The following is a 25,743-nucleotide window of genomic DNA, read 5'->3' as shown; positions in this document are numbered from 1 at the left end:
TTAACAAAGTAGGCCAGACTTTATTAGAATAATATTTTTAAATATATTTCAATTTTATATAATAAAAGAAAAACTTAATTGAAAAAGTAAAGTGTGTGGAAGTAGGCCACAGATTAATATCAGATGTATATTTGACATTTTTTGACACAGTTTAGAAAAACTTTTTAAGATTAGCGTGGATTTCATGCTATTTTCAGAGATTAGCGATTTATTTGAATTTTGTTAAAAACTTTATTGAAAATGTAAAGGGTGTGAAGGCAGGCCAGACTTTATTAGAATAATCTGGCGTATGAGATTTTTCAGTACAATTCTGAAAAAATTAGATTAGCGATTTTCTGTCATTTAGTTGAAATGTAATTCAAAAAGTAAAGGCTGTGGAAGTATACCAGACATTGTTAAAATACCCTGTTGTCCGTTTGAGGTTTTATATTTATGCAAATATTATAAAGATCATAATTTTAAAAAATTGTATGGGTAGTTTAAACACTGTCCCTAACGCGACGCTGCAAACTAGCGTTTCCCGAATGTGAGACGAATGTTGAATATGAAACCAACTTCACCTCGCTGGCTACGGCATGATCTAGTTATGCATTGTATTCCTGAGTGCATAGGATGTCTGTACTTTTTACATGTTTATAATAAATCAAATGTGTCATCAGTTATTCCGAGAACAAAAACAAAACGTTACACTATGGTATAAAAAACTCAATAAAGGCATGCCCTAAATTGCAATAGCTTGTTGTCAATTAGATTGGTAGTGTCATCTGGTGACTTGTGGGAACGGGCCAAGACAGATGTTCAAAACAAGTATTGGTGCAGGTTGCAAAACAAAACTTAAACTGTTGGTTTTCAAATATTGGTATAAAAATTCCCCAATTTAACATTATGGTAAACTTCTTAAAAGGTAATTTCAGCACCAACACCACCTCTCCAAAACATTGACACAACACAGATGGTCATCTCAAACTGCTTTTTATTACATCTTAAATAACAGTACATTTTAATATAGTTTCTATCTTGCATCCAGCTTTCAGGTTGTACACTGACTGACTTTAAAATTAAATACAAAAGGTGAGAAGGGGACAGTGGGGTGCAGAGCTCTACAGTTATTTCATGATAGAGAAAAGGAAAGGGAATTTAATTAATTTGTAATATTTTTTTATTTTTATCTTATTTTTTTGCCAACTCCAGGCCTAACGCACAATTACAGCACATTTCTTTTTGTACAGAATGTCGCAGAGAAAAAACGGAATGGAAAAAATGCCACTACTGCTAAAGAAAGAGCGTCTCTGTTTACAAGAGGGGAACAACAGAAAATTCTGCCATTCAGATGCTGCAAGTTTTTTTGTTAGTTTTTTTTTATTAAAGAAGGACAGAAAAAAACCTGTTTGTTACAAAATGTTTCTTTTCTTGGTCAGTGGAATTTGTTTGCTACAGAAGGAATGAAAATTGATTTGTTCCATTTGTGTGTGTTTATACAATTATAATGTTTACATTACTCTTATTGTGGAATCCTTCCCATGGACCAGGTAACCATTTGTTATGTTGTGGTGTTTGCTTCTCTCAAGTGCATAGCTTTGACATTTTAAATTGAATTCCTTATGCACAGAGTAGCCAAAACAATATAAATACCATTGTAATGATGATATATTCAACAGGTTATTTTCTTAAAGAAAAACATCAAAAGGACTTAGTTCCATATGCACCTCTTTTAAGCAATTCTACAGCATGCGATTCTAAGAGTTAACCCACCCGTGGCAGACAACCAAAATCTTTTTGTTTTGTTTTTAACTTAAAAAGTTTCGATATCATTATTTTCAAACATTGATTTATACAACATGTCATTCACAGAGTAGTAACTGCATTTCCAAGCAAGGATTGGGCACCTCTGTTGAAACAGAAACTCCGTAATGAAACCGGGGTATAAAATGGAGGTTCTTCCTACCCAACCAAATCACATCACCGGTCCCAACCACAGTCAACAGAAAAAGGGGAAACAAAATGGAAAATAAAGAAATAATGAACCACCGGGTTAATCTTCATGTAATTATTCTACATTGCTGCCTGACAAAGGGTGAAATATTGGTTAAAATGCATGTTTCTTGTGTTTTCGTTTTAAAAACGAGCATTCATTATCATAAACAGCATGTGCTTGGTTAGTTAACTTTTTCTTGAAACATTATTCTATTTATGCAAAGTTAAATTTTGTGCAAACAAAGACTTGTGACTAGACAGAAAATAGAAACAGAGTAAAAGTATCTTGGGACTAAATATACAGAATGGCCAGACCCAGTGGGTGGCTATGGACTCCCTGTTGTAGCTCAATTCTCTTGTCTTTTCTCAGGTGGGATAAAGCTGGATTAAAAATGAAATGATCATTTGAAGTTTTTTTATTTTCAATCTAGAAACATAATTCTAAAATATGTGTAAAGACTATGAGATCAAAGAAAGCTTTCAATCCTCATTTCAACATTAACCGACACTGATCTAGTTCTTAGGGGAAAAAAAAAAAAAAGAAAAAATACTTGAAACAAAAAAACATTGAAGAATAATAATAATAAACATGGCCAAAAAAGCTATCAGAGTTAGATCACTGTTCTGTAATTAACTTCACTCAAACCTTGTGTAATAAAGAGGTGTGACATTTGCGGAGGGGGTGAGTGTTCATATTTTTGTTCACTACAATATCAGAAGATGGTCCCCAGAGGAATGCAAAATTTTCCTTTTCATACCATTGAATTCCTCATCTTTTTAGTCAAGTGAGTTACAACAATTGTGCTCTTCTTTTAAATGAGAAGGAGAGAAAGAGAATATTTGCCCTTGGTAGTTATTTGGGGTGTTGGAGTCAGTATTGTGGTGTTTTGAGAAGATTGGATATGCAATAAAATTGAATATTTCAATGTCGGAATGGTCTTCCACGCAACTTTGGAGTCTGACATCTGGAAAAGGAAGAGACACACGTTAATAAACTGCACAAGTTATACAGTAACTGTTGGTATTTGTTTCTAAGTGTGTGATAGTTGGGTAACCTCTTGGTAAGGCAAGCCATTTTTCCTGTACTTCTCAATTCTACCCCAAGATGGCAGCACATGCATTGAACATTGTCAACAGTAACATTATGCAACTAGACCCCTTTCTTCAGAAACATACACATCATGACGACAATATCTTTTAAAAGCACAGGGATATCAAAATATAGACTATATACTTTCCACCATGGCTGTAGTTAACTACCTATAGTGTTTTTGAATTACTTCCTTTAGGTAAAATAATAATATGCTAAATATTGCTTTCCATATTGGCGGAATACTCCAACGAACAGGACAAGATAAGGTTCCATAATGAGTAACTAAGACCATTAAATATATTTCAATCACAAACGTTTACTACAAAATACAATGAACTCTACATTTGTAGTATTTAGACAGCATTTCCCTCTTTAGAGCTAGTTGAGGAAGTGTTTTTCACAGCAAAAATTCATCCCTTGTAAGGTGAGGGTGTCATACTTTCAGACTCTAGTTCCAGATCTTGAGGAAGCTGTCCCAGGACCCTGTTGCCACGGCCATGCCATCATCAGTCACCCCCAAGCAGCTCACACGGTTGTCATGCCCGGCCAGTACACCTACAGACAAAGCACAGTGTTACAGAATTACATCCAACTGACTACAGTGTATTGACATGACTACCTACCAAATATGGGGGTTTCCATATCTTCACAATACATATCAATAAAACAATTTATTTGCGCACATTTACAATACTTTTCTTCTAACTGCAAAAATTAGCAGGTTTATTTCCCAATTAGTAGACTCAGTGTGTGTATGCATATGTGATCGGTGCCAGCCCCAAAACACATGTTCTCTGATCCAGGCCACACATCAATCAACCGTCAATACTTCTAAAATATTCATGCCTCTGTGGGAGGTCTTCCGCTTGTGAAGCAGGTAAGAGGGCAGTTGGTCTACTGCCCCATTTTCTGCCCCTGCTATACATCTACAACACTCCACTGTGGTGACCAGGGATGTGGAGCTTCAAGAACATTTGGATTAAACCTTGCACTGTTGCATGGGAGCGCGCAATATCCCTCGAGCACGCTCCCTTTGCTTGCCACTCGTTTTTTCCATGAGGTGGAAGAGTGCTTGCCTAAGTGCTTACATGAATTAAAAAAGCATACATGCTGTTTAACCTCCACTACACAACTGGCTCTTAAAATGCATAAGTGTCTTAATGGTTAACAGTACTGCAGGTGCCCATCCTTACCATTTTGTAACACTGCACCTAAACCACTTCAGATACAACTTTACTACACAACCTTGCTGACTCTTCTCCCGTAACTCTATAGGACTTTACTACAGCAACTATGCAGCCTTTAAAACCTTCTCCTCATCCTAAGTAACTCTATACCACTACCTCCACTGCTGAGGTTGTGCATGTAACACATCCACGCTACAGTAAACTGGCGCTGCGCACCCTGCGGCGAGGTCTTTCTCAATCTAAGATTGATTCCATTTTTTGTTGTTGTTGCTGAGGTTAAATTATGTTTTTCTTGGTGATTCATAACAATATGAACAAAACCTTTTAGTTTCCTTTAAATCTACATCCACTATTCCTTAATCATTAGTACGTGAGATCTTTTGGACTGTGAGTGAGAGAGCCTCATCTGCAAATCCCAGTGTGTGTACTTTAAGGTTGAAGGTCATTTCCATCTCACCTGCACGGTCGGCTTTGAGGGTGTCCCACACATTGCAGTTAAAGTCGTCGTAGCCCGCCAGCAACAAGCGGCCGCTCTTGGAGAACGCCACAGAGGTGATACCGCAGATGATGTTGTCATGCGAGTAGACCATTAGTTCCTGGTCAGCGCGCAGGTCAAAGAGCCGGCAGGTGGCATCATCAGAGCCTGTGGCGAAGGCGTTGCCATTGGGGAAGAACTGAGGGTAGAAGAGCCACAATGAGAGACGGAAGCAGAGTGCGTTTCTAATTAGGCTTTGTACTGCTCCAACACAGGGAGGCAGGATGTCAATATTAAGGCTAAAGCCAAAATAAATGATAGCAGGAACGAGTGCGTCAGAGAGGGGGGATAATTACTAAATTGAGTATGATGGGACTTCAGTGTCACAATGAGGATGATGGGAATTTTGCTTACGCAAATGGCATTGATGTCCGACTCATGTCCAGTGAAGGTCTGTCGGCACATTCCTTCTCTAACGTCCCAGAGTTTGGCGGAGGCGTCACACGCTCCTGACACAAACAGCCGAGTGTCCGGTGCCAGCGACAGGCTCATAACGTCACCGGTGTGGCCAGCAAATGTGGTCGTCTGCTGACCCGTCTCAATGTCCCAAAGAGCACTGGGGGAGCGAGGGAGGGGAGCAGGTCAGTAACACAGGACAGGACTGTCAACTGGTCAAACGTACTCAACTACACCTTCCAAGATTCTGCAAATCTCCTTGTGAAATCATCAATAGTGGGCCCACTGAATACTGCATGTGCGTAATTTATTTGGAAGTAACCGCAAGCTCCCAACTATGACCATGGTGAAAGTCAAAAAACTGTATTTATTAGGAAGTGAACATGGATAAAACAATTTGTCTTACATCCTCTACTTGACTGAACCACATGTTCATTTTATTTTCAAGCTTGATAAATGTTAATCTCGGTATAGCTAACAGCATCATGGACTTAATCACCATCGGCCTTTAAAGTCTGACTTTACATAAACTGAATCATCATAAATATGAGGTCCTAAACTTGGGGAGGTTGTTCACTTTCAGGTGGGGAAATCCCCTCTCATAGGCATTAGGTAGAACAGGGAGAATGCAGTTTCAACACTTACCAGGTGGTGTCTCCAGAGCTGGTGACAATCTGGTTGTCATCCAGGAAGCGACAGCAGGACAGGTAACCTGGCGGGCACAAGAGAACAGCCAATCAGAACTGAGTAGTACACTGCTGACAGGTTCCAGGTCCTGTGACACAGCTGTGTGATGCTGACATATCTGTGTGGAGGGGAGAGCAGGCATGGAAGACGGATTGCTGCAACATCCAAATGTCCAGTACAGTTTGTTCAGACAGCAAAAAAAACTAAAAGGTGTGGGTGGTGGAACATCCAGAAGGAAGAAAAGTAGAGATAGATTCATATAGTGATTGACATGGAGGTGGGATTGACTAATTTGGAACTAAGGGAGCTTGATAGGTGATAGCCCTGGTTCGATGCTGGTTGGTTACACTAACACCACTACTCATCCATCCTTTGCCTTGTTGATGTCTATGTGTATGTCTGTGTGTGTGTGTGTGTTCGTGTAGGTGACCAGCTACCTGTGTGTCCGGCCAGCTCACGGCTGACGCGCACGTTGCCCTCGCGGGTCTTCAGGTTGTAGATGGAACAGATGTTGTCTAGACCTCCGCAGGCCACGTAGTTCCCAGAGGGTGCATAGGCGCATGTCATCACCCAGGAGGAGCGAAGTGGGATGGCATGGACCTACAGGAGACAGGTGGTGGTGTTAGACGAATCATTGGTGCTTCATAAGCAGAAGAGCAATGTTTGATTTATTTTACCTTGTTTGTGGTGTAGCTGTCCCAAATGATGAGTTTACCATCTTGAGAGGCACTGACTAAAAGCCTAGAGGAAAAAATGCAAATAATGGATTATTACCTAGTAATGAGAGCTATTGGAACACAGAGTTGAGATATTGTCTTGCTCGTTCTCAGAGTTTCTCTTGCTCACACAGAGAAACGTGTGAGCAAATGATGCTGGAAACCAAACAAAAACTATAGATTGCACCTTTATGTACAATGTAGAAATGAATGGTTCCTGAGGAGCTTGTATTTGGCTTTTTAGGGATGATGTGGTGGTTTCCAGTGCTTGTATTATTAGAGATTGTGGGGAGCAATGTTCCACTATTTGGATGATTTAAACCACAAAAAGCTGCACAGAGGAGGGCAGCAAACTGGGGGGTACAGGAGCCCCCCCCTAGACCCTGCAGGGAACAGGCACATGCAGCCTGCCTAGCCTAGAGATGCTGGTGAGAGAGGGTGAGAACGTGAGCTACAGCAAGAGTGAGAGGCCAAAACACGTCCCTCTTTTGCAGGGCAAACCTCTTTCGCTTAAGTGACCGTTGTCTTGTGAACGTATTCAACAATGTTCACAGCTATGTGATTGACTTTGATTTGAAACAAACACTAACTTGGAACAACCAGTTCTGAATAGACGTGCAATGAATGAGGGATTTCGTGAAGATTTTAAGTGAAAGTTTACTTTATAAAACTGACACGCTCTACTGTTTCTCCAGAGTAGTAAGATGCTTAGTGGAGATTGTAGCGCATTATCTGACTTTCCAAATGCAGTGCAATAAAGCAGGAGTGGAATTAACTAGCTCTCTTCTTGCTAGGTAAGCGCCTAAAATCAGTTGCATTTACTGATTAGAAATTAAATTTAGCTTTACTTACTTGTAAATTGCCTAGCTCAAAGCAACTCAAAAATGAGTTTCTATTATATTCTTGGAGAGTAACATTTCTTATGCTTAGGCCTAAACAATGTATAGAGTCGAGACACCCTTCCAGATGAGCCACTAGTTGGCTTTATGTTGAACTGTTTCTGTTTTAAACTTGAGCCGTTTGTACAATTCATCAGGAGGCCACAAGGGAGAACCAAGTTACAGGTTGCACCTGTAAGACCAGTGATTATATAAGCGCATGACGACGCAAAGGGGGAAAAGGTTTTGCAAAGATTTTGACCAATTAATGGTTGTCACAGGAGAGGAGGAGTGCAAAGAGACATGCGTGTCTGGGACTCTTGTCAGGTGAGCCCAAGAGCTATAAATTGCAGTAAGGACACAACCATGTCCAGAAATAGCACCTCCAAGCTCTGTTGCACTGTGGCAAGTTAACTGAGAATCAAAGGTTGATTTGGACTTGTAGCTGCGACCAGCAGCTCTATAGCTCGCTCTGTCGGCTGGTCCACAAAAATGCCCCCGTGGTTGCAGCCATTGCGAATTTGAGCTTGTTAGAAGAGATGTTGATATGGAAAGATGACTACGCAGCAAAGCAAGATAACAAAGCAGTTAGGTGTGGCCTGGTCTGTGGCGTCTCTCTGGACTGGTTCACACCTGTGGTAGAGTAATTAGTTTGCCGGTTGCTGAGGTGAGAGATGTGTCTGGTGGCTCTTGGGAAAGCCCCCTTTGCAAAAGAGACACGTGACTTCACATGACAGTCTGCTTTCACTGCCCAGACACTACTTAGTACTAAAGGACGACACCATTTTGAATGTTTTTCCTACCCGCATACCCCCACCCCTTCCACACACCCACAGTGCATACACATACACAATGCACTGACAAACATTTGAGCACAAAACCAACAGTGGTTCAGTGAACCACATTCATGTTCACTAGTGCACACAGTGCTCAGTTGTGATTTAACCATTTTCCATGCACACTTCCTTATACCACCCCACCCTTTTAACAAGGAGCTGCAGGAGATAGCATTAGTATACAGAGCAACATTTATGCCCACTTCCTGTATTTGGCAAAGCGACTGAATTATTTAGTTAATGGATAGAATGAAGCTAAATGAGATTACCTTGAGTCAGTGCCCCAGTGCATGGCATAGATTTTAGCCAGATGCCCCCTCAGTGTCCGTCTAGTGCGCATCTGAATTCGGCCAACAGCGTCGATGTTAGCGGTGATCTAACAGGAGGGAAAAGGCAATGAATAAAAGGCAAATGTGGGTCTATCTGCATAGGTGTGGCAGCACCTTTCCCCTCATATTTTACAAATCTCAACAATTGAAGCATAAGACATTACATTTCCGCAATGATGTGAGAAAATTAGCGTCTCTAAGAACAAATGGATACTATAACTCAGGCTTTAAACCATGGATTCATTGAACCTTGCTACACCCCCCCCCTCCTCCTCCACTAGGCACTTAAGAACGCTTCCCTCAAAAAGTTTTATTGATGAAGCAATTATAAATATTTAATATTTGAACTGCTAATTGTAGATAGCATGTGGCTAAAAGAGAGCTTCCTTACCTGAGACAGTGTAGCATCCGCACACGCTTTCCTGGCATCCTAAAAAAGACGCAAACAAATTTCTGTTATTCCCCCACCCCCCAAAAAGGTTGACAGCAAACAGTCATCACTAGCTGATGTTAGTCTCACCCCCCCCCCCCCCCACACACACACAACTTTCAAGACAAAGTTTTGGGCTCGTATTAGAACTAGGTGTTTGTATATGGAGGACTACCAGCCCTCTGCATCTAATTGAAATTGCATGCTGGGATCAAAAAAGCAGTCTTGTGTTACTTAGGACTGATTGACTGGTGAAAAAACAAACATATAATATGCCATCAAGCCTAGCATGTCAAACTGTGTCTCATTAGACCTGATCACAACTATTTCTGTGAAATACTCAGTATTTTTTTAATATTGCTAAAGTTCGTTGGAGGGTAGGAATATGCTTGATTTCTATGGACAGCTTTTGGGGGGTATTTTCTGTTTAGAATATCATTCTTTTGTCATTTTTGATTTTGGAAGCTAACTATAAAAACAGGACTCAACCCTACCAAAGTATTTTTCTGAGTGAATAATTCAACTACGCTGTGGGTGTGGTGTGTTAAATTACTTGTAATTGTAAATGTTATTGGTAAATGTAATAGGTATGAAACTGAAGAAATGTACAGCACACCAACAGTAAACTGTTATGCAGCCATCAGTCTCACAATGCAACACAATATAGCTTGTTATACACAGACATTTGCAGACAGAAATTTAATTAACAGTTTGAATTACTGTATTGAAACAGGGAATAAAGAGTTGACCAATAAAACAATGTCAAACACACCGCACTACCTAATGGTGATGATGTCATCACTCAGGTCAGCTGAGCAGAAGGTATTAGCAATTTTTTGAGCAATATTGATAACAACCAGAAATATACTAGTCAGTCAGAAAGAAACAACCAAGGGCCGATTGACTAGAAAGATTATAAATTCATTATTTACCCAGTTTCTGCACATTATGTTGTAAATAGGGTAGTAAAAGTTAATGCATTTGTAATTAAATTTTCGCTCTTTGAAATAAGACAGGAGATTTTGTTCTACTGACACCATTTTCATTAGTCCTGTCAAAGTATCCCAATTAAGCTCATTATATATATATATATATATATGGTACAAAAGGGAAAGGTGGTTCTGGAAGACTCACTCTGATCTGGTTCTTAAGCTGCTCGGCCTCCTGGCGTAGCTGGTCCAATTCGCTCATTTTCCTCTGCTAATGGTGTGCTTCGCTCCGCCGCCGGGACTCGTGCTGATCTGTAGGACGACAAGGCAAAAGCTGAACACCTAGTATTAGCATTTAGCATCGCAGAGGGGTTACACTGGCTTGGCTGGCACCAGACCCTACATCAGCAATGGCAGGGTCTCTTGTCATGTATCCTTTAGCTTTGTGATAGTCAAACTCCTTGAGGAAATTTGAACAGACTTGACACTCAATCCAATATTAAGGGCACAGTAAAAGGTTAGGTTCAGTGCACTTGTGTTACAAGTATGCCAATAACAGTTTTCAGTTATCCCCCATTAAACAAATGCAAAGCTTTTAATGTGCAACATGTGGAAAATGTAGTTTTACATTTCTAAATGCTACAAAGCCTGCTATATAGGCTTGCCAGAATAATGCACAAAATCCCTGTTCGGTTTCTCTCTAAAGCACAGAAACTAGCCAGAAAGCGCACAATCCCAACACTTTCATAGAGAAACCAAGATGTGTCCTTTCCAGTCTGAAACCGTTACCTAGCAACAGGCTTCTGCACCCAGTTTGTGCTAAAGATCACTATTTCTAAAGTGATGCAGAATTAGTTTCCCTCCCCTCCAATAAACTGGCCAACTTAGCCAAACATCTGGACAACAGTGAGGTGGCGAATGACCGTCACTGGACAGCTCCAAGTCAAAACTGAAATCCATTCCTTGGGGCCGAAGCTATGAAAGCAAACATACCCCTTCTTCGCTTGGCAGAATGGCGATGCCTGGAGCTTGAGCTTTAACTACAGAAGCTGGAGGAGGTGTTCTGTTTGCTAGTGGAGCCCAAAGGTGCTCAGGTGATAAGGGTAGGCTCTATTACAGCTTGTACTGCTCTGGACCTGGTCACTGGGCTCTAAACCTCCTTCCAATGTCATCCGTGTAATCCTGGGACACAGTTGATTCAGCTCCTCCAGCCAAATCCGGTTAAGACAAAACCTGCTGATGATCCTAAAAGCAGTGGCTATCCCGCTGACCCCAATCCTCTGGTCAGCGGGCTTAACCCTGACACTTTCACTATCCAGAGAAAGGAGGCAAAATACAAACAAACACTAAATAGCAAACAGCTCGGATACATGAAGGACATGGATGTGGCCACAACTGAGTTTAAAGAACATTTCTTGTTAATGCTACTTTGTATGAAATCCTCCAGCAGTTGCTGGGGGATTTGGTGCTGATGAGACTGCTTCAAATGCTCCTCCCACTGCTTCATAGAATTTAGGAACTCTTTTTTGCCATCAATCTACAAAGATCTACTATTGCAACTTGGCAGAACTTCCTCTATCTTCCACCAGTGAGTCACCATAAGCTTTCAAACTCTAAATGTCCAAAAACAGGCTTCTAGATGTACGCTTCACATAATGCTGGAGATTAAGGTACATACTGTATATTACTGACAAATGCATCACTGATCGCAAGTACACTGTTAAAATCCACACTACTAGTCCCTCCTTTCTCAAATAAGGAAAAAGTGAACAATATGAACATGTTGTACAAAGTGTACGTGGCAAATAGTAACGCTTCGGTTTGAATTTGTTCATTATTCTTACCTCCCTTTTCCTGTTTCTTTTCCGTATAGGTCCTGTGTCCTGAGGATGGTGGGAACCTGAATGAACACCTTACCCTTCAAGCACCTGACCATCCCCAGCAGGTACCTGCCATCTGATTGGCCAGTGCAGCTAACTGAGTGTGCATCTAAGCAATGTGATTTAACCGCCTAATCTGGTCAATAAAAATGTGTCAAGGGAACATGGTTAAGTCTCCTCGTCTTCTTTGTAATGAGAGCTCTCGGTGTCACAGATAGTTAGAATGACCCACTGGTGGCCTTTCCTCTAAATCTGCGTAGACATAAAAAAACGGCATCTAAACTGAATACATTAACAAGACTGTAGGTGGAGAGTATAGATGCAAAAATACATTTGCCTGTATTGGGTTTTGTTGGAAGTAGTCAAGTCAACCCCTTTGAGATATAATATATTTTTTTTATTGTAAAAAGGACGAAAGGGGATCTGAACCATAGATCTATAGTAGCAGCTTTACAATCAGTGTTGGGGCATCAAGGGTCCAGTAAAGGTGACAGTCATAGGATTTTTTGGGGGTGAGGCAGAAGGGGGGGGGGGGGGGCTAGGGTTCTGCATTGATAGAAGTGTGATATTTCTTTTGTGAGGAAGCTCTGCAAGGGTGGCAGAGGTGTGATTCAGAGAGAGCTTTTTTCTGTGTTGGTGGTGGGAGTGTGTTGAAACTGCTGGCAGCCCAACTGATAGAGTGCGCCTCTACACTACTGCCTTCTCTCTCAGTTGGCTATTTTTAGAGAGGTGGTGGTGGAGGAGGAGGGAAGCAGACTTCACATTTTCCAGCCAGTCCTATCGGCTCCCGTCATCTCGAGCGCAACAGTGACAAGCGGAGAGGGAAGTGAAATTTGACTCCACACACACACACACCAGTTTTATGGCCTTTTTTCTTCCTGTAAAAGCTTCAAACAGGCATGTACTAGTAGAGCAAGATTTTGTTCCACAAAGACAGCCTTCAGCAATAGATGAATCAAAGACCCTCTCTGCTAAAAAAAGATTAAAGAATGCCATCATTTGGAGAGAGAAAGAAATTGCAAATGCTCTTCTAACTTTATAGCAACAGTTGAGCAAGTTTAAACTATAATTATCGTTAAGACCTATGACACAACCATGACAAAACATCCAAATAATGGTCGGGTTTCCCAGATTCGTTAAGAAGCTCTTAACGCTGAGAGCTTCTTAGGAGCGTTCTAAGAGCGTTCTAGAGTGTTCCTAGAACGCTCCTAAGAAGCTCTTATTGTAAGAGCTTCTTAACGAATCTGGAAAACCCGGCCAATATCCACAATAAACTATGGCCATGTTGAACTCATTGTAATACTCAAATGATGCTCATTTAAGAAATGGTGATGGCGAATTACAGATATTTCACGAGGTCACATCAATTCACATAACTTGGTGGGTCATAGTAGGGCAGAACATTTGTAAGGAGGCACTTGGCGAAACTCTATTACTCCATGACGAGGACAGGAACTAAGGTGGTTGATCGGGCAGGCGAGCAGGCAGGGAGATGTTCTGGTGTACAAGAGGATACAGCCCAGGGAGACGAGGCGGAGGACAGAGCCAGATTAGCCTAATGAGAGTGAACAAGCAGAGGACGATTGGGAGGAGAGCTGCTAATTAACCCCTTGGTGAAGGGGAACAGGGTGTGGTAACCTTCACGGCATTAAGGGCCCACCGGAGCAGGCGCACACTAGGCTTACCTTGCTGGGGAGGTGGCGAGAGCACTCTTTTAATATAATTGTACATTTTAGTCGCTGAGTGATTTTTACGCCGATTGACTGTAAGAATATTAGACAAGAGTCACCAATAGCAGAGCAATTAATACTGTAAGGCCATCCACTACAACTTTTTTCCACGTCTTATGCTAGCTGTTTTTGAAATCATATAGGCTATACTTGGGGTATACAAATATATGCACTTCATTTACCCAAGCTGTATTATCTGTGTAAAAGGTAGAGAATAAACCAAAATGTTTGTGAGGTTTTGTATAACATAATGAGCAGTAACTGAGTCACTACTTTCCCCAGCCGTGAAGTGGACCATGAGTACATGGATCCAGCGACCAGATCAGCCTCACCCAAAAGAGGACCAGGTAAGCACTGTTCTTCAGTGATCATGGCAGGGATTTGGTACCCATCTGATAAAAAGAGGTAGTCTCTCCCCATACAGCACTGTGTATTAACCATGAGGTCCTGTTAAGAGTGGGTGTGGAGGATCTTAATAACTGAAGGCTCCCTGCCCCCTCGGCAGCCACCCCACCCCTCACCTGCATCAGGCTTTACTCGCTCTCCTCCTTCTGCTCATATGATAGTTGGCCGTGGCTACTAGGACAACATATAGCCAATGGCCATGCTTTTTCTTGAGGCACATGCAAAATGACTGCATCTTCTCTCCAACTGCTTACCGAGGGCGAGACCGTCAATGGCTGACTGTGTCAGTGCTTCTTCAACTACTGATTGTGTTTGTGTCAGCAGACTGCCTCTACCCCAGGAAGTTAGTGTGTCTCTGAACGGGCGTTTCCTCTGAAAGGGTGTTTCCTTTGCTGCTCTTGGCTCTAGCTCGCTCACTCTGTCGAAACACTCAGAGGAAGTGGCAACAGTGCATCCTCCCAAACATTTCTCTTAAATCTTAAGAGACAGAAAGCCACACACACACACACACACACACCGTCAGGTAGAACAGCCTAAATAACACATGATGAATGCTCATGTGTTATTTAGGACCCAAAACAGAAGAGGCTCTAATGGCTTATCCATAGCTGGTTGGGAATGTTCCCTGTTGTTGTCTGGGCCACTGCTCCAGGCCACTGAGGGAGCTACTTGCTTGATCAGCAGCTGGTGTATGGTGCCGTCTGCGGCTGGCAGTCGCAAAAGTTCACACTCTGGTCCAGAGATCATACCACTCTCACTCAGATTAGCCCGCATGTACTACACACTGCATTACACTCATCAAACTGTGAACTGCTGTGATCTCATGCTACAAGCTCCGCACTAAAACAGCATAAAAGTCAGCATGTTAGCAAGTGTTCTTTAATTGGATTACTAGGCTGCCAGGGGAGACTGGGTTGAGCAGGTAGGCAATGTACAAATGCTTGAAAATATCTCATTAGATAAGATGACTTACAAGGCAAAAATTATACTTTAAAATGCAATGGGCAGGGGGATTAGCGGGTAGAGTCATTTGATGCATATCTTCCTCTCTCTCTCCTACTTTCCTGTCGATCTAAAACTGTCACTATCCAATCAAAAGCTGAAATATCCCCCCCAAACCTTTTTTTGTTTTTTTTACATACAAAGGGCATAATCTACCTACTTCAAATTCCCAGAGCTTAAGTCCCTAGAGCCAAACACAGTTCTCAAACATATAACAATTTTCCACATCTGTGATTACACAGAATCAGTTATCATAACAAAATGACAAATCTGATTATTGTTCCATTCCGCAGGCTACAATTCCTTAAATTCAAACTGCGGAATAAAATGTTGAGTAAGAGGGAAATCAAAAGTTATATGTCAGACTGATCAATGACAATAACGATACTGCATCAAACTATTTATACAACTCCTCTCTGACCCACACACCACTGCCATCCAACACTGACTATTTAAGTGACATACATTTGATTAATGAAAACTAGGCTTTATACTTAAAATAATGTTTGATGGACTGTAATGCTCATGTAACTGAAGAAGGCCCTGGCCCTGCGCAGATGGTCTAGCCAAGGCTTGAAGTAGAGCTGCATTAAATGCAGAAGCTCACTGGGTAAGTCTGCTGACTGTAAAGGGAAAAAAACACCCACCTCCATCCAGAGAAGGAGACAGTACGCAATATTGAACAGCCCAGAAACAGCCCCTCCACCCCAATCCTTTCACTTCTCCTCACTCACCAAGAGGATCAAGGATGAGCCCCACAGACCCATTGCCCCACAGCCGGAACCCACCCACCCACCCTCCCCCTCCATACACACCGACACAATTGTGCACACACAAAGCCGTAGAAGCACACAACACTGCACACACACCACCTAAGGGGTATATGTAAGGCCTGCCCAACAGAATAAGAGAATGTACAGAGTGACACCACAGAATAAACCAGCATCTGGACATTGTACGAGTGTGCGTGTGCGCATGTGTGGCTGTGTGTGTGGTTGGTGTCTGAGTGGGGGGCTAAGTGCTGTGAAGAAGTCATGCATGTGAACACAGCTGAAACACAAGGAGGTCAGAAAGAGTGCTGGGACAAGGGGGCTGATGCAGGAAAGAGGCCGTAAAGAGCCAGGAGTTGCTCTTGGCCATTTCTTAAAAGCCTCAACCCCATTCACACTCACTCTAGCTCTGCCCCTCTCTTTGCCAAATGGAGTCCAGCATAGCAGACCACAGAAAGAGAGAAGGACCAGGGATGGGAGACAGAGAGCGAGAGAGAGAGACACACAGAGAGAGAGAGAGAGAGAGAGAATGTGTCCTTAGTCAGTCTACATAGTTATGGTAGAACACACAAATTCAATCAGACAGCCAGACATTGCCATGACTGCATTGGAGGAGCTGCTGACTGCTATTCACTATGACGCCAAGCAGGGACATACTGAACTACGAATATAGAACACCAAAATTAGGGAGAAAAACTGAAATGTTCCATCTTCACAACACTAGCAATAAAGCCTTGATCTATAGTACAACCACAGTCACGATGCAACTCCAATTCTTCCTATAACCCTGAGTGGCTTAATTGGTAGAGCAATGTGCATGAAACACCTGTGTTGTGGGTTCATTTTAGGTCATATCAGATATTGTACACCGTACTCTAGTCACTTGGAATAGGTGGTTATACAGTATTCTATTAATAATATAAGTTTGACTGAGTGACTCTGTACTGTTGAGCTGGGAAATAGGGAAGATCTAGTGTAATTACAATCTGAATGTCTAAGGGACATGTGAATTCCAAATCCTAAAGGCATAGAGGAGAATTACTCAACTGAAAATGAGTAGCCTCAAGCCCCTTGGCCCATTTTCCTCAATGGAAAGAAGAGCAAGAGAGTTCTGAATCCAGAATCCAGAGGCTACACAATAGAATATATCAGAACAATTTGGGATATGGTTTATCCCCTTTCCTCTCAAACGACTGGTCGTATTCCAATGCTCCAATACACAATTAGGGTACAGTACTGCAGTGCTACAAACATTATCCACAATATCCATGGTGTTTTTGTTAAAAAAAATCGCCAGCAATGAACTGAGCATCCGATCCACTCAATAATACATTGACGGGGTCTCTCGGTTAAATCCTACTTGGCTCATTGCATTAGGGATAGGTCACCATATGTTTCAACTTCATGTGCATCCACAAAAAGCCTACATACAGCCTACATACCCTTTCACTGTGACATCACATGAAATGAACCAAGCCAGTACCTGAGGGTTGGTCAAGATAAGAGGTTGTGCATTAAGAAAAGGTCTCTGAGGACAAAAGCAGGGTTTTTTATAAATGACACAAAAACATTTCCACCTCATCAGCTTTGCACCCAGAGGACAAATGTGCATGACGGACCTATTGCATTTCTTCGACAACATAGTGGAACCCCTTCCCCCAACACAGCTGTGAGTACTCTTTTCTGTCTGATTTGAGTAGTTTCTGTGTACGTTCATTCAGCTTTCAGGTAATAAACTGAGCTCTCCAGTGGCAGATCCATGACTGTATTGGTCCAAGGACACCATCAGAACAGGCTATATAGACACATTATTCACAGACTGGAATATAAATGCTGATCAACTCAAGTTTAATTAAAACTCAGAAACTTTATTCAACAATATCACAGAGCAAGGGTTATAAAGGTTGAGGTGATCAACAGAAAGCCCAAACTATAATTGTTTTTGTATTTTAGTGACTTTTCCCGTAAAATGGTTCTATTTGCCGCAAAAGTGGTGGTCAGAGTGCTCGTGGTCACTCGTATATGGGGAGAATGTCGGACCATGTTAGACAAAACATCAATGAGAGTGACAGTAGAGTTTAATCGATCGATCTGTGAAACATTCCATGATGCCATGAGCGTCTAGCAAGCAGATTGGTTACAGCAGATGGCGCATTTCCAGTGGAAGCGATTCTTGGCATGAGGAAATCAAAAAGGAAGGAATCATGTGACCTGAAGTAGTGGTCTTCCAGTTTCATTCCATTAAGAGTTCTCACTATGCTATTAGTACACCCCTTCAAAACAATCTGAAAGTTACGGGATGTTGCTGAAAAAACATTGCAAAAACATTTAAGTACAAGGTGTGAAGAGATTAACCATTCACCTGTCCTCTGGTATTTACATTCTCAGGCACCGATGTACTCTCCTCCCTTCCCCCCCCCCCCCCCCCCCCCCCCCAAGAGGCCCACCTTCCCGGCCCTTGCTCCTCCTTTAGCTACGTCGCTGAGCACAGGGCTGAAGCCAAACAGGTTCCACAGGCTAGCACTCATGCTGGCAGACTGACACCAAAATGGCACAGCACAAGGGCGATCACTAGATCAGTAAGGGTTGGGGAAATAATGGTTGATTCTAAACTACTAGTCTCATTATGACATTAAAAAGATTAATCAAATCAAGAAAAAGGCCTACATTTAGGCAAATTATTTCTTTAAAATGAGAACAAAGATTAGAATTGTCAACATGCTGCACATTTCGCTTTTCATGGAAATTGTGCGGACTACATTAAAATTGAGCTTGCCCAAAGCCAAGAGCATGACTGTTTTAAGAGTAAAATATACAATTTTGATTGCATTAATATTAGTCACCACTCCCTCCTTCCCATTCTTTCCATGTTACCAAATGGAAAGAAACAACTGAGAGTCAGATGACAGCTAGTCCGCCCTTCCTTTTTAGTTCTGCTCTTGTACTATACCAAAAAGGAATATACACACAAACACTAAACACTCTTCCTTGCCTTCCAGTCGTCTTGGAATTCAGGTTCGGTCACATGTTCTCTGTGGTAGTCAAATGTACTGTGCAGAATGTAAATACAAACCAAACAGTCTTACTTCTTTATTCAAAGCAGACGTGTCCAGCTGTTTTATGTAAAGGCTGAGGAGCTGAGAGGACCACATGATGCACTGACAACACGGGGAGTGAGTGGGTCACTAACGTTGCTGTCGCCACTCACTTTGACTATTCAAAACAGAGGCTCTCAAGCACACAGTTGGTGGTGATGTGTGATGACTAGCACTGCAGAGTTCTCCTGCTGGCAAAGCTACTGTTATAGCTACTAAGAACTCAAACCTAATGACACCAACAGAAAGGAAATAAGTTGGCAAAGAGCAGGAAAGTATTATGGAAAATGGATTTGGCTGCATATTTCCGCCAGGTTTCATTCTATGAAAAAGTAGAAATTGACAGCGAGAAGAGAGGGATGGGGTTAAAGCTGGAGTGTTGCAGTGGCATGGAATTAAGCTCACGCACACCTGTATCCACAACATCTGGGCTATCCTCGTTCCTCAATCTAGGCTAGCACGACAGAACCAGCCTCCTCATACAGCTGATGAATGGTTGGAGAGGGCAAAAGAGGAGGAGAGAAAGGGGAGAAGAGGGGAATGGTGGCCAGTCACATGCAGCTCACACTAAAAATAAACCACAGTGGTGAAGATGTGCTTGTTTGTGTTCAAATATACTAGACCTCGAGGGTCAGACACAGGCCCCCCAGTGCCCCTTAGAACAGGGTACGGAGGGTGGGTGGGGGTGGATTACCAACATCATAGTGCCTATACAGTCATCAACTGGCACCTTGGGTTAAAAATAAACAGTAGGCCTTCATTTGAGATAGCCTGGTCCCAATGAAGGTGGTGCTGTACAGCCTTATGCGATTCTTCCGGAGAAAACTAAATATTAGCAAGTTGGAAAGAGGAGTTACACCATGTCCTGGATGCAAGTGTCTGACTTGTGTCGTATCGGACGCTCTCCGTCCACACTGAATGCGTCATGTTCACTTTTGTTACGTCATGTAAACTAACCTATGACACCGTGTGCTATGGAACTTACAACGCGAGCGACGACAAATAAATAGAAACAAGGTGTCCGACAAAAAGTTTGCACCGCGTCGCACTGCTCAGTTGCTCGCATCCAGTTGGGACATTCCAATAGAACACAATCCAACTGATTTTAGTCGCATCCAGTTAGGACACGGTGTTAGACTGTCAAACTATTATTATACAATGCCAATTTAATCTGCATTACGCACTAGTACAGACAGGTAATATTCAGACAAACAGGGCTGAAAGATTTAACTTTTGACCTTAAAGTACTTGCTCTCATTTCATAGCTGAGAAGGTAATGACAATGACTGCCTGATGAATGGATTACAGGTTCTTTAACATTTTATTCCCTCCAATTCAGGCATTCCCCATCAACAGAATAATGCATGCCCTGGTTGATTTGTTGAACTACACAAAAACATGACAGAATAGGCAACAATGAAAGACAAGTTTCATCTCTTAACAATTAACGAATTCTATGCCAATTGCCAGTCCCATTCATGACGAGGGTCTGTTGGATATTGTAGTATGCCATATAGCTAAAAGCAGGATCATAGGAAAAGACTGGAAATCAGCACTATCACTGACCAAGCCCCATAATCCTAGAAACTGAAATCCACAGACGGTAAGAATTTAATCCCATTCATACCCGTCACTGTATTGGGGGGGGAAATCCAGCAAGATGAAAATCTGTATCACAACTAAAATCCCTCTAGTTCACTTAGATAAGATATATGCCAAAGCTGAATGATCTTGTTGTAGTGCCACTCATCTCTGATGTGTTCAAACCAGGGTGAGGGAGGGTAAGCAGGTTTGATATGACAGGAAATTATCCTTAGTGTTAAACTCATGTTTGAGACTAACTAATTTTGTGAACCCCATGAGACTCTCACCATTGACTGTCAAGGCCACTGTACCCCATGTAATTATGGATCATGAAAGGGGAATACATTTTAGTTGTTCACTTTGATTTACACTGCAATGACAAGTAAGTGGAGACAGTCAAGCAGGCCCTGTCATGCCACACAACAACCACAACAGCCACAACAAAGCCCTAGAATAAATTAATATTTGAAAACACAGTATCTCACAGTAGGACTGAAGAAATATATGTTTACAATGTTATTGAGTCAAGTTAAAATCCTTACTAGAACTAAATGTCAGTAAGATTTGTAAAACAGATACATGCTCAAATATTTCAGCAATCGGACACTGGAGTTTCACATTATCTTTCACATGCAGAAAAAATTGCCTAGTATTACTACGTCATTGATCCATTTGTATAGATTTCAATAACATTATATGTTGTCTTCTCGTTTGTGGTCAAGTCAAGACAGTTTTATTCATAGCGCACATTTAAAAACAGCCAATGCCAAGCAAAGTGCTGTACAAAAACATCAAATAGGGCAAAACAACAATAAATAAGAACAACAGACATACACAATTAAAGTCAGCACGAGTGACCCTGAACTTACTCGAAAGCCAAAGAATAAAAATAGGTTTTAAGACGAGACTTGAATGTATCGGTGGTCACATACATCTGACAAGACATGCATTTACCAATCATACAAGGCTAATATATGAAAGAAACAAACATGCCAATTAAGCATTTCAGCTTTATCGCACTTTTCGGTATATTTATAAATAATACAACTCAAATATACCGTTGAAGTGTAATATCCTACTGTCTAAAATGATGGTTGCATTTAAATTCATGCTAAATATATCAAAATATGTTTGCATGTACAGTCTGACATACACAAGATGCAGGCTTTACCCCATCCCTAGTAATCCCTCCATGTTGTCCTATATATTTCTATAGACTCGCCAGTTTCGTGGGAATGTCATTGATTTGTCTATCTAACCGATACGTTAAGAGAAATATTGTAAGACAAACGTAAACGCCGATTAAATGTACTTTGCCATTGCTAAATCCGTCAGATGAAGGGCTGTTGTCTTAGTCTGAGAACGAGCGGCGAGGAAAAAGGCTTTGAACGCCATCTTGTTCGCTGCAGCTGCTTGGGCCCTGAATACAGGAACCCATTCATTCAAGAAGGGGGGGTCAGACTGGCAAGATGAATTCATCTTTGTGAAAGAGCAATAATTACAAATAGCTCTTTTCAAAGACAGGGAAAATGTTTTACGTGACACAGATATCACTGATCACCTGCCATGAACACCAAAAATATTTTTGCAGTTTTGTAACAAAAAGCGACTTCAGTTAACCACCGCTCGAAAATGATGTGTTCAAAACCGGTTTAGATGTTTTACGATCATTGACTGGATAACACCAGTCACCCAGTTGGCATGCGTTTAAAAAGCTCTGCCGCTTAAGTAGTCAAACCCAGTACATTTTCGTCGTTACATCTACATACTAATATGAGGTGGTGCTTCCTCATTGAATGGACACTTGACGTTTCTGGTTTCCTGTAAAGCGGTCAATAAACAATACTCTCACCGTGCTAGTAAGTAGAAAACGGTAACCTCCACTACCAGACCTGTGCTTAAGTTAAATAGATTGCAGAGATCCAATTAGGCAACACCGTTGATGTATCATTAGAAGCTGAAGCTTAAGTTAAGGCTAATCAAATTCACCTGGACAGTACACTGGCACACAAGCCTTGGTGGTGCTAACCTTAAAGTATTGAACTATGCCCTCCTTTCATTTCAAAGTACTGCTACGATCAGTTCCCCGTGCAACCAACTGTCATTTGCCTACCCACATTTTCATACGCTTCCCAGGAAAAGCCAAAGGGACTTCTAATGCTTGCTAACCCGTTAGCGTGCTAACCACACTGCCCATTAGTAAAATGGATGTCTTATTCATAGTCACAAAGGCTACCGCTTGATGCACCATCAGCCTACGGGGAGTGTAGCTGAGTATGTACAGGGAATGGAGGCAACAAATATTGACAGCGTTCCAATCAAGGCCAACGATGTATATCTACTCACTATAACGTTAGCTAATTACTGTAGGTGAGTGTCTCACAATGTCTGATACGGCTAGTGCTACTGTACCACTGGCCTTCGTCTGTAGTCAAAGCTAGCTCTAACTTTCACTTTCTTTTCTATTTATTAAGAACTGTGAATGAACTATGATTGCTCAAATCCAATAGCAAACCCAATATCATAACCTACTTTCAATCTACCAACATTAGCCAAATAGTTCCTATTGCTAGATATGGTCCTTTAGTGGTTGCATGATTCTGACACCAACCACCATACATAGCGAACGTTACGTTAGCTGGCTAAGCCGTAAATGCTAGGAAAAGGGGGGGTGGTGGTGGTAGACTAGATGCTGGCTGTATTGGTGAACGTGAAGTAGCCATTTTTAGACTCCCTCCCTAGTCTGCTAGCTGGCTAAGTCACACCATTTGAGTGACAAACTGTTGCTTGATTAAACCAAGCAGTGTCCAGGTGTATGTATACACTAACAATTAGTTTTAGGTGTATCAACTCTACATACAATTCTATCTAAGTTTGTATGGCTAATTTGTTAACATGCTTGGCAAGTAAAATTAGCTAGCCAACTCGCTAGCACTAGCCAAGTTAGAAAAGAAATTGAGCCACCACCAAACAAGTTGATTAATTAGTACTTCTTTAGACCATATTTCATTCAATAATAACTACTTACTGCTTTAGTTCATGCAGTTTCGTTTAATGTAAGCCTAGTAAAGGACTAGGAACTAGAAGTGATAGTGTCAGGGACGACAGTATGGATCCGGAGAAAAACCCGGACGTTGACAGCACGTTAGCTAGTTCTGATTTGTTTTACAAGACAGTTAATTGTGCCCCCACCCCGTCGCAGTAATGCCGTTGAATAGTTACACGGCTGGTAGCAGAGTAGGAATCACACAACCAGCAAGTCACTCTATTTTACCAATTTTCATATGTCTTTCAACCTAGCACTGACTCGGGTAGACTACTTTGTCGCATCTTAAACACGTTTATTAGCTAGCTCAAACCCAAAGTCCAAAGAATGTCTTACCCGTTTTCAGTCGAGGGTATCCGTTCTTTATATCGCATTGACTGGAAACAGCGAAGACAGTATCTCCTCTTTCCACCTAGCACGCAGACTTGGCGAGATAACAAGCTATCGAGGAGCGGCACTCCCCGAATCCAGCTTTCGATCCGCCAAGGGGAGACACACCGGCACAGAGGCACAAAGATGAGGCAGTGTTCACCGCACCAAATGTTACTTGCGAAATACGTGTTTTAGTGTCTGGGGGTGGTCTTCCAATTGAGAATAATTTCTTTCCAATCTTTAATCCTTCTAGTCTTTCCCACCGTCTTCCCCCTATTCTCTCTTTCTTCACACCAGTATCTCAAACGCTTCCTCCGGCCATCAAACAGCAGAGATGGGCGCGGTAACCCTGCACTCAGCTATGGGAAACCCCACGTTATGGTAGCGTCATAACGTAAGGACTGAGACGTCGTCCACTCAAAATCGGATCGTTTCGTTAAGAATTGGCTTATGTAATGTAGCTAGCCACTTGTTTTAATGACAATTTACACGGTTTCATCCCCCAACACATATAACTTTAACGGATATTGATTTGCTCAATTTTCTACTTTCTACTGAAGACTTATTAGCAGTTTCATTAAACGCCAAAGAAGGTGGCTGAGTGAGAGATAAAAAGTTGCAGTATTTAGTCATTGCCCACAAACTGAGCAATGATCCACCACCATGTTTCCATTTAGTCTATGGAAGGGGGGGGGGGGGGGGGGGGGGGTTCCATCTTTTCAATGTCCGAGGCTAACTATTTTTCCATAAGCACATTAAATGTGTACTAATCAAGAAGCACACTAACCCCTCAACTCTGCACTGTCCAATAACCGATCCTAAACAATATAACTCAGTCTGCCTATTGTCCCACATTTACCACAAAAACAAGTGGGGTAGTTCAAACAAAGATGTCAAGGGATCACTTATCACTTACGTCTATGGGGATAATATCAGTCTACACACAGACTAGATAGACCATTATCATGGAAAGCTAGAGTGTGACATAGTGCTCAAAGGGAGATTGAATGCACAGTGGGTTAAGGCGTTACTTAGAGACCTGGAACACAATATCCCCTCATCCATTACCCAGGGGAGGGATAGAAACCCTCATAGAATGGTACTCTCTAGTGAGGATATGGCAGGCAGCATCAACAAACCTACGCTCAAGGCTCAAGTTAACCAGGACCAGATTTGTATTATCTAACCTAGCCTCAGCATAACCCTCGTCTAGTTGCCAATTTTTTTGAGTAGCATCTCTGTCATACAATGTGCAAACTCAACTGCACACAGTACATTGTATTAGAATCAATAACAAATATAATGTTATTTGCATAGCTTACCCCCTTATACACTATATTTTTCTTTTTGTGTCTGTCTGTCTCACCTTTTGTCTATTTGAAGGGCGTGTAAATGCATGATGAGTATACAAACCTTGGTGACCAGATACAAGACAACTTCTTCTGCAGTTTACATGTCCCATGTGGGTTCTTAAACTCAATAACAGAGTCTGAAATCCATAGGGTAGGTTACTAATATTAGCATGGTGTGTTCACGCACAGTAGCAGTTTTACAGTGACACAACTCACATGCCGGCCAGCGACACATAATGCTATCTTGAGTTCAGCCAATTTCAATTAATTCATTCTTCAGAGTCTCAACTCAAATTCCATGAGTTCAGCTTGATTACATATCACATACTGGTGCACAAGAGACATGGTAATTGTGAACAGAGTGCAAACTATACAATGACAATCAGGGGGTCAACCTCTTCTCCAGGATATGTATTGACTCCCCAGACCTGTTGTTTTTACCTCTTTTGGGGGGGTCCAAGTCTTAATTAGGAGGACTAGACCCCCTCAAACCCCCCCGTAATTCTCACCCTGATTG

General features: G+C 41.8%; 1 protein-coding gene across 2 annotated transcripts; it reads right to left on the bottom strand.

Moving 5' to 3' along the window:
- Window positions 1-956: 956 nt before the first annotated feature.
- On the bottom strand, window positions 957-24,240 carry gnb1a (guanine nucleotide binding protein (G protein), beta polypeptide 1a). 2 transcript variants are annotated; one of them, XM_047039741.1, is made up of 11 exons: window positions 23,839-24,240; window positions 10,196-10,302; window positions 9,023-9,061; window positions 8,572-8,678; window positions 6,550-6,613; window positions 6,310-6,472; window positions 5,831-5,897; window positions 5,144-5,345; window positions 4,712-4,928; window positions 3,507-3,622; window positions 957-2,939 (listed from the first exon to the last, which is right to left on the bottom strand). In XM_047039741.1, the coding sequence occupies exons 2-10, from the start codon at window positions 10,250-10,252 to the stop codon at window positions 3,516-3,518; spliced, it is 1,023 nt and encodes a 340-aa protein (XP_046895697.1). In that variant the 5' UTR covers window positions 10,253-10,302; window positions 23,839-24,240; the 3' UTR covers window positions 957-2,939; window positions 3,507-3,515. The 2 variants fall into 2 exon arrangements, with proteins under 2 accessions (XP_046895697.1, XP_046895698.1); XM_047039742.1 differs by lacking the exon at window positions 23,839-24,240 and adding an exon at window positions 11,835-11,923.
- Between the last annotated feature and the right edge of the window lie 1,503 nt (window positions 24,241-25,743).

The sequence above is a fragment of the Hypomesus transpacificus genome, chromosome 18 (genome assembly GCF_021917145.1).
Source record: "Hypomesus transpacificus isolate Combined female chromosome 18, fHypTra1, whole genome shotgun sequence".
NCBI lineage: Eukaryota > Metazoa > Chordata > Actinopteri > Osmeriformes > Osmeridae > Hypomesus > Hypomesus transpacificus.
The sequence above is the reverse complement of the archived record's forward strand: the minus strand, read 5'-3'. Positions and strand labels throughout refer to the sequence as shown.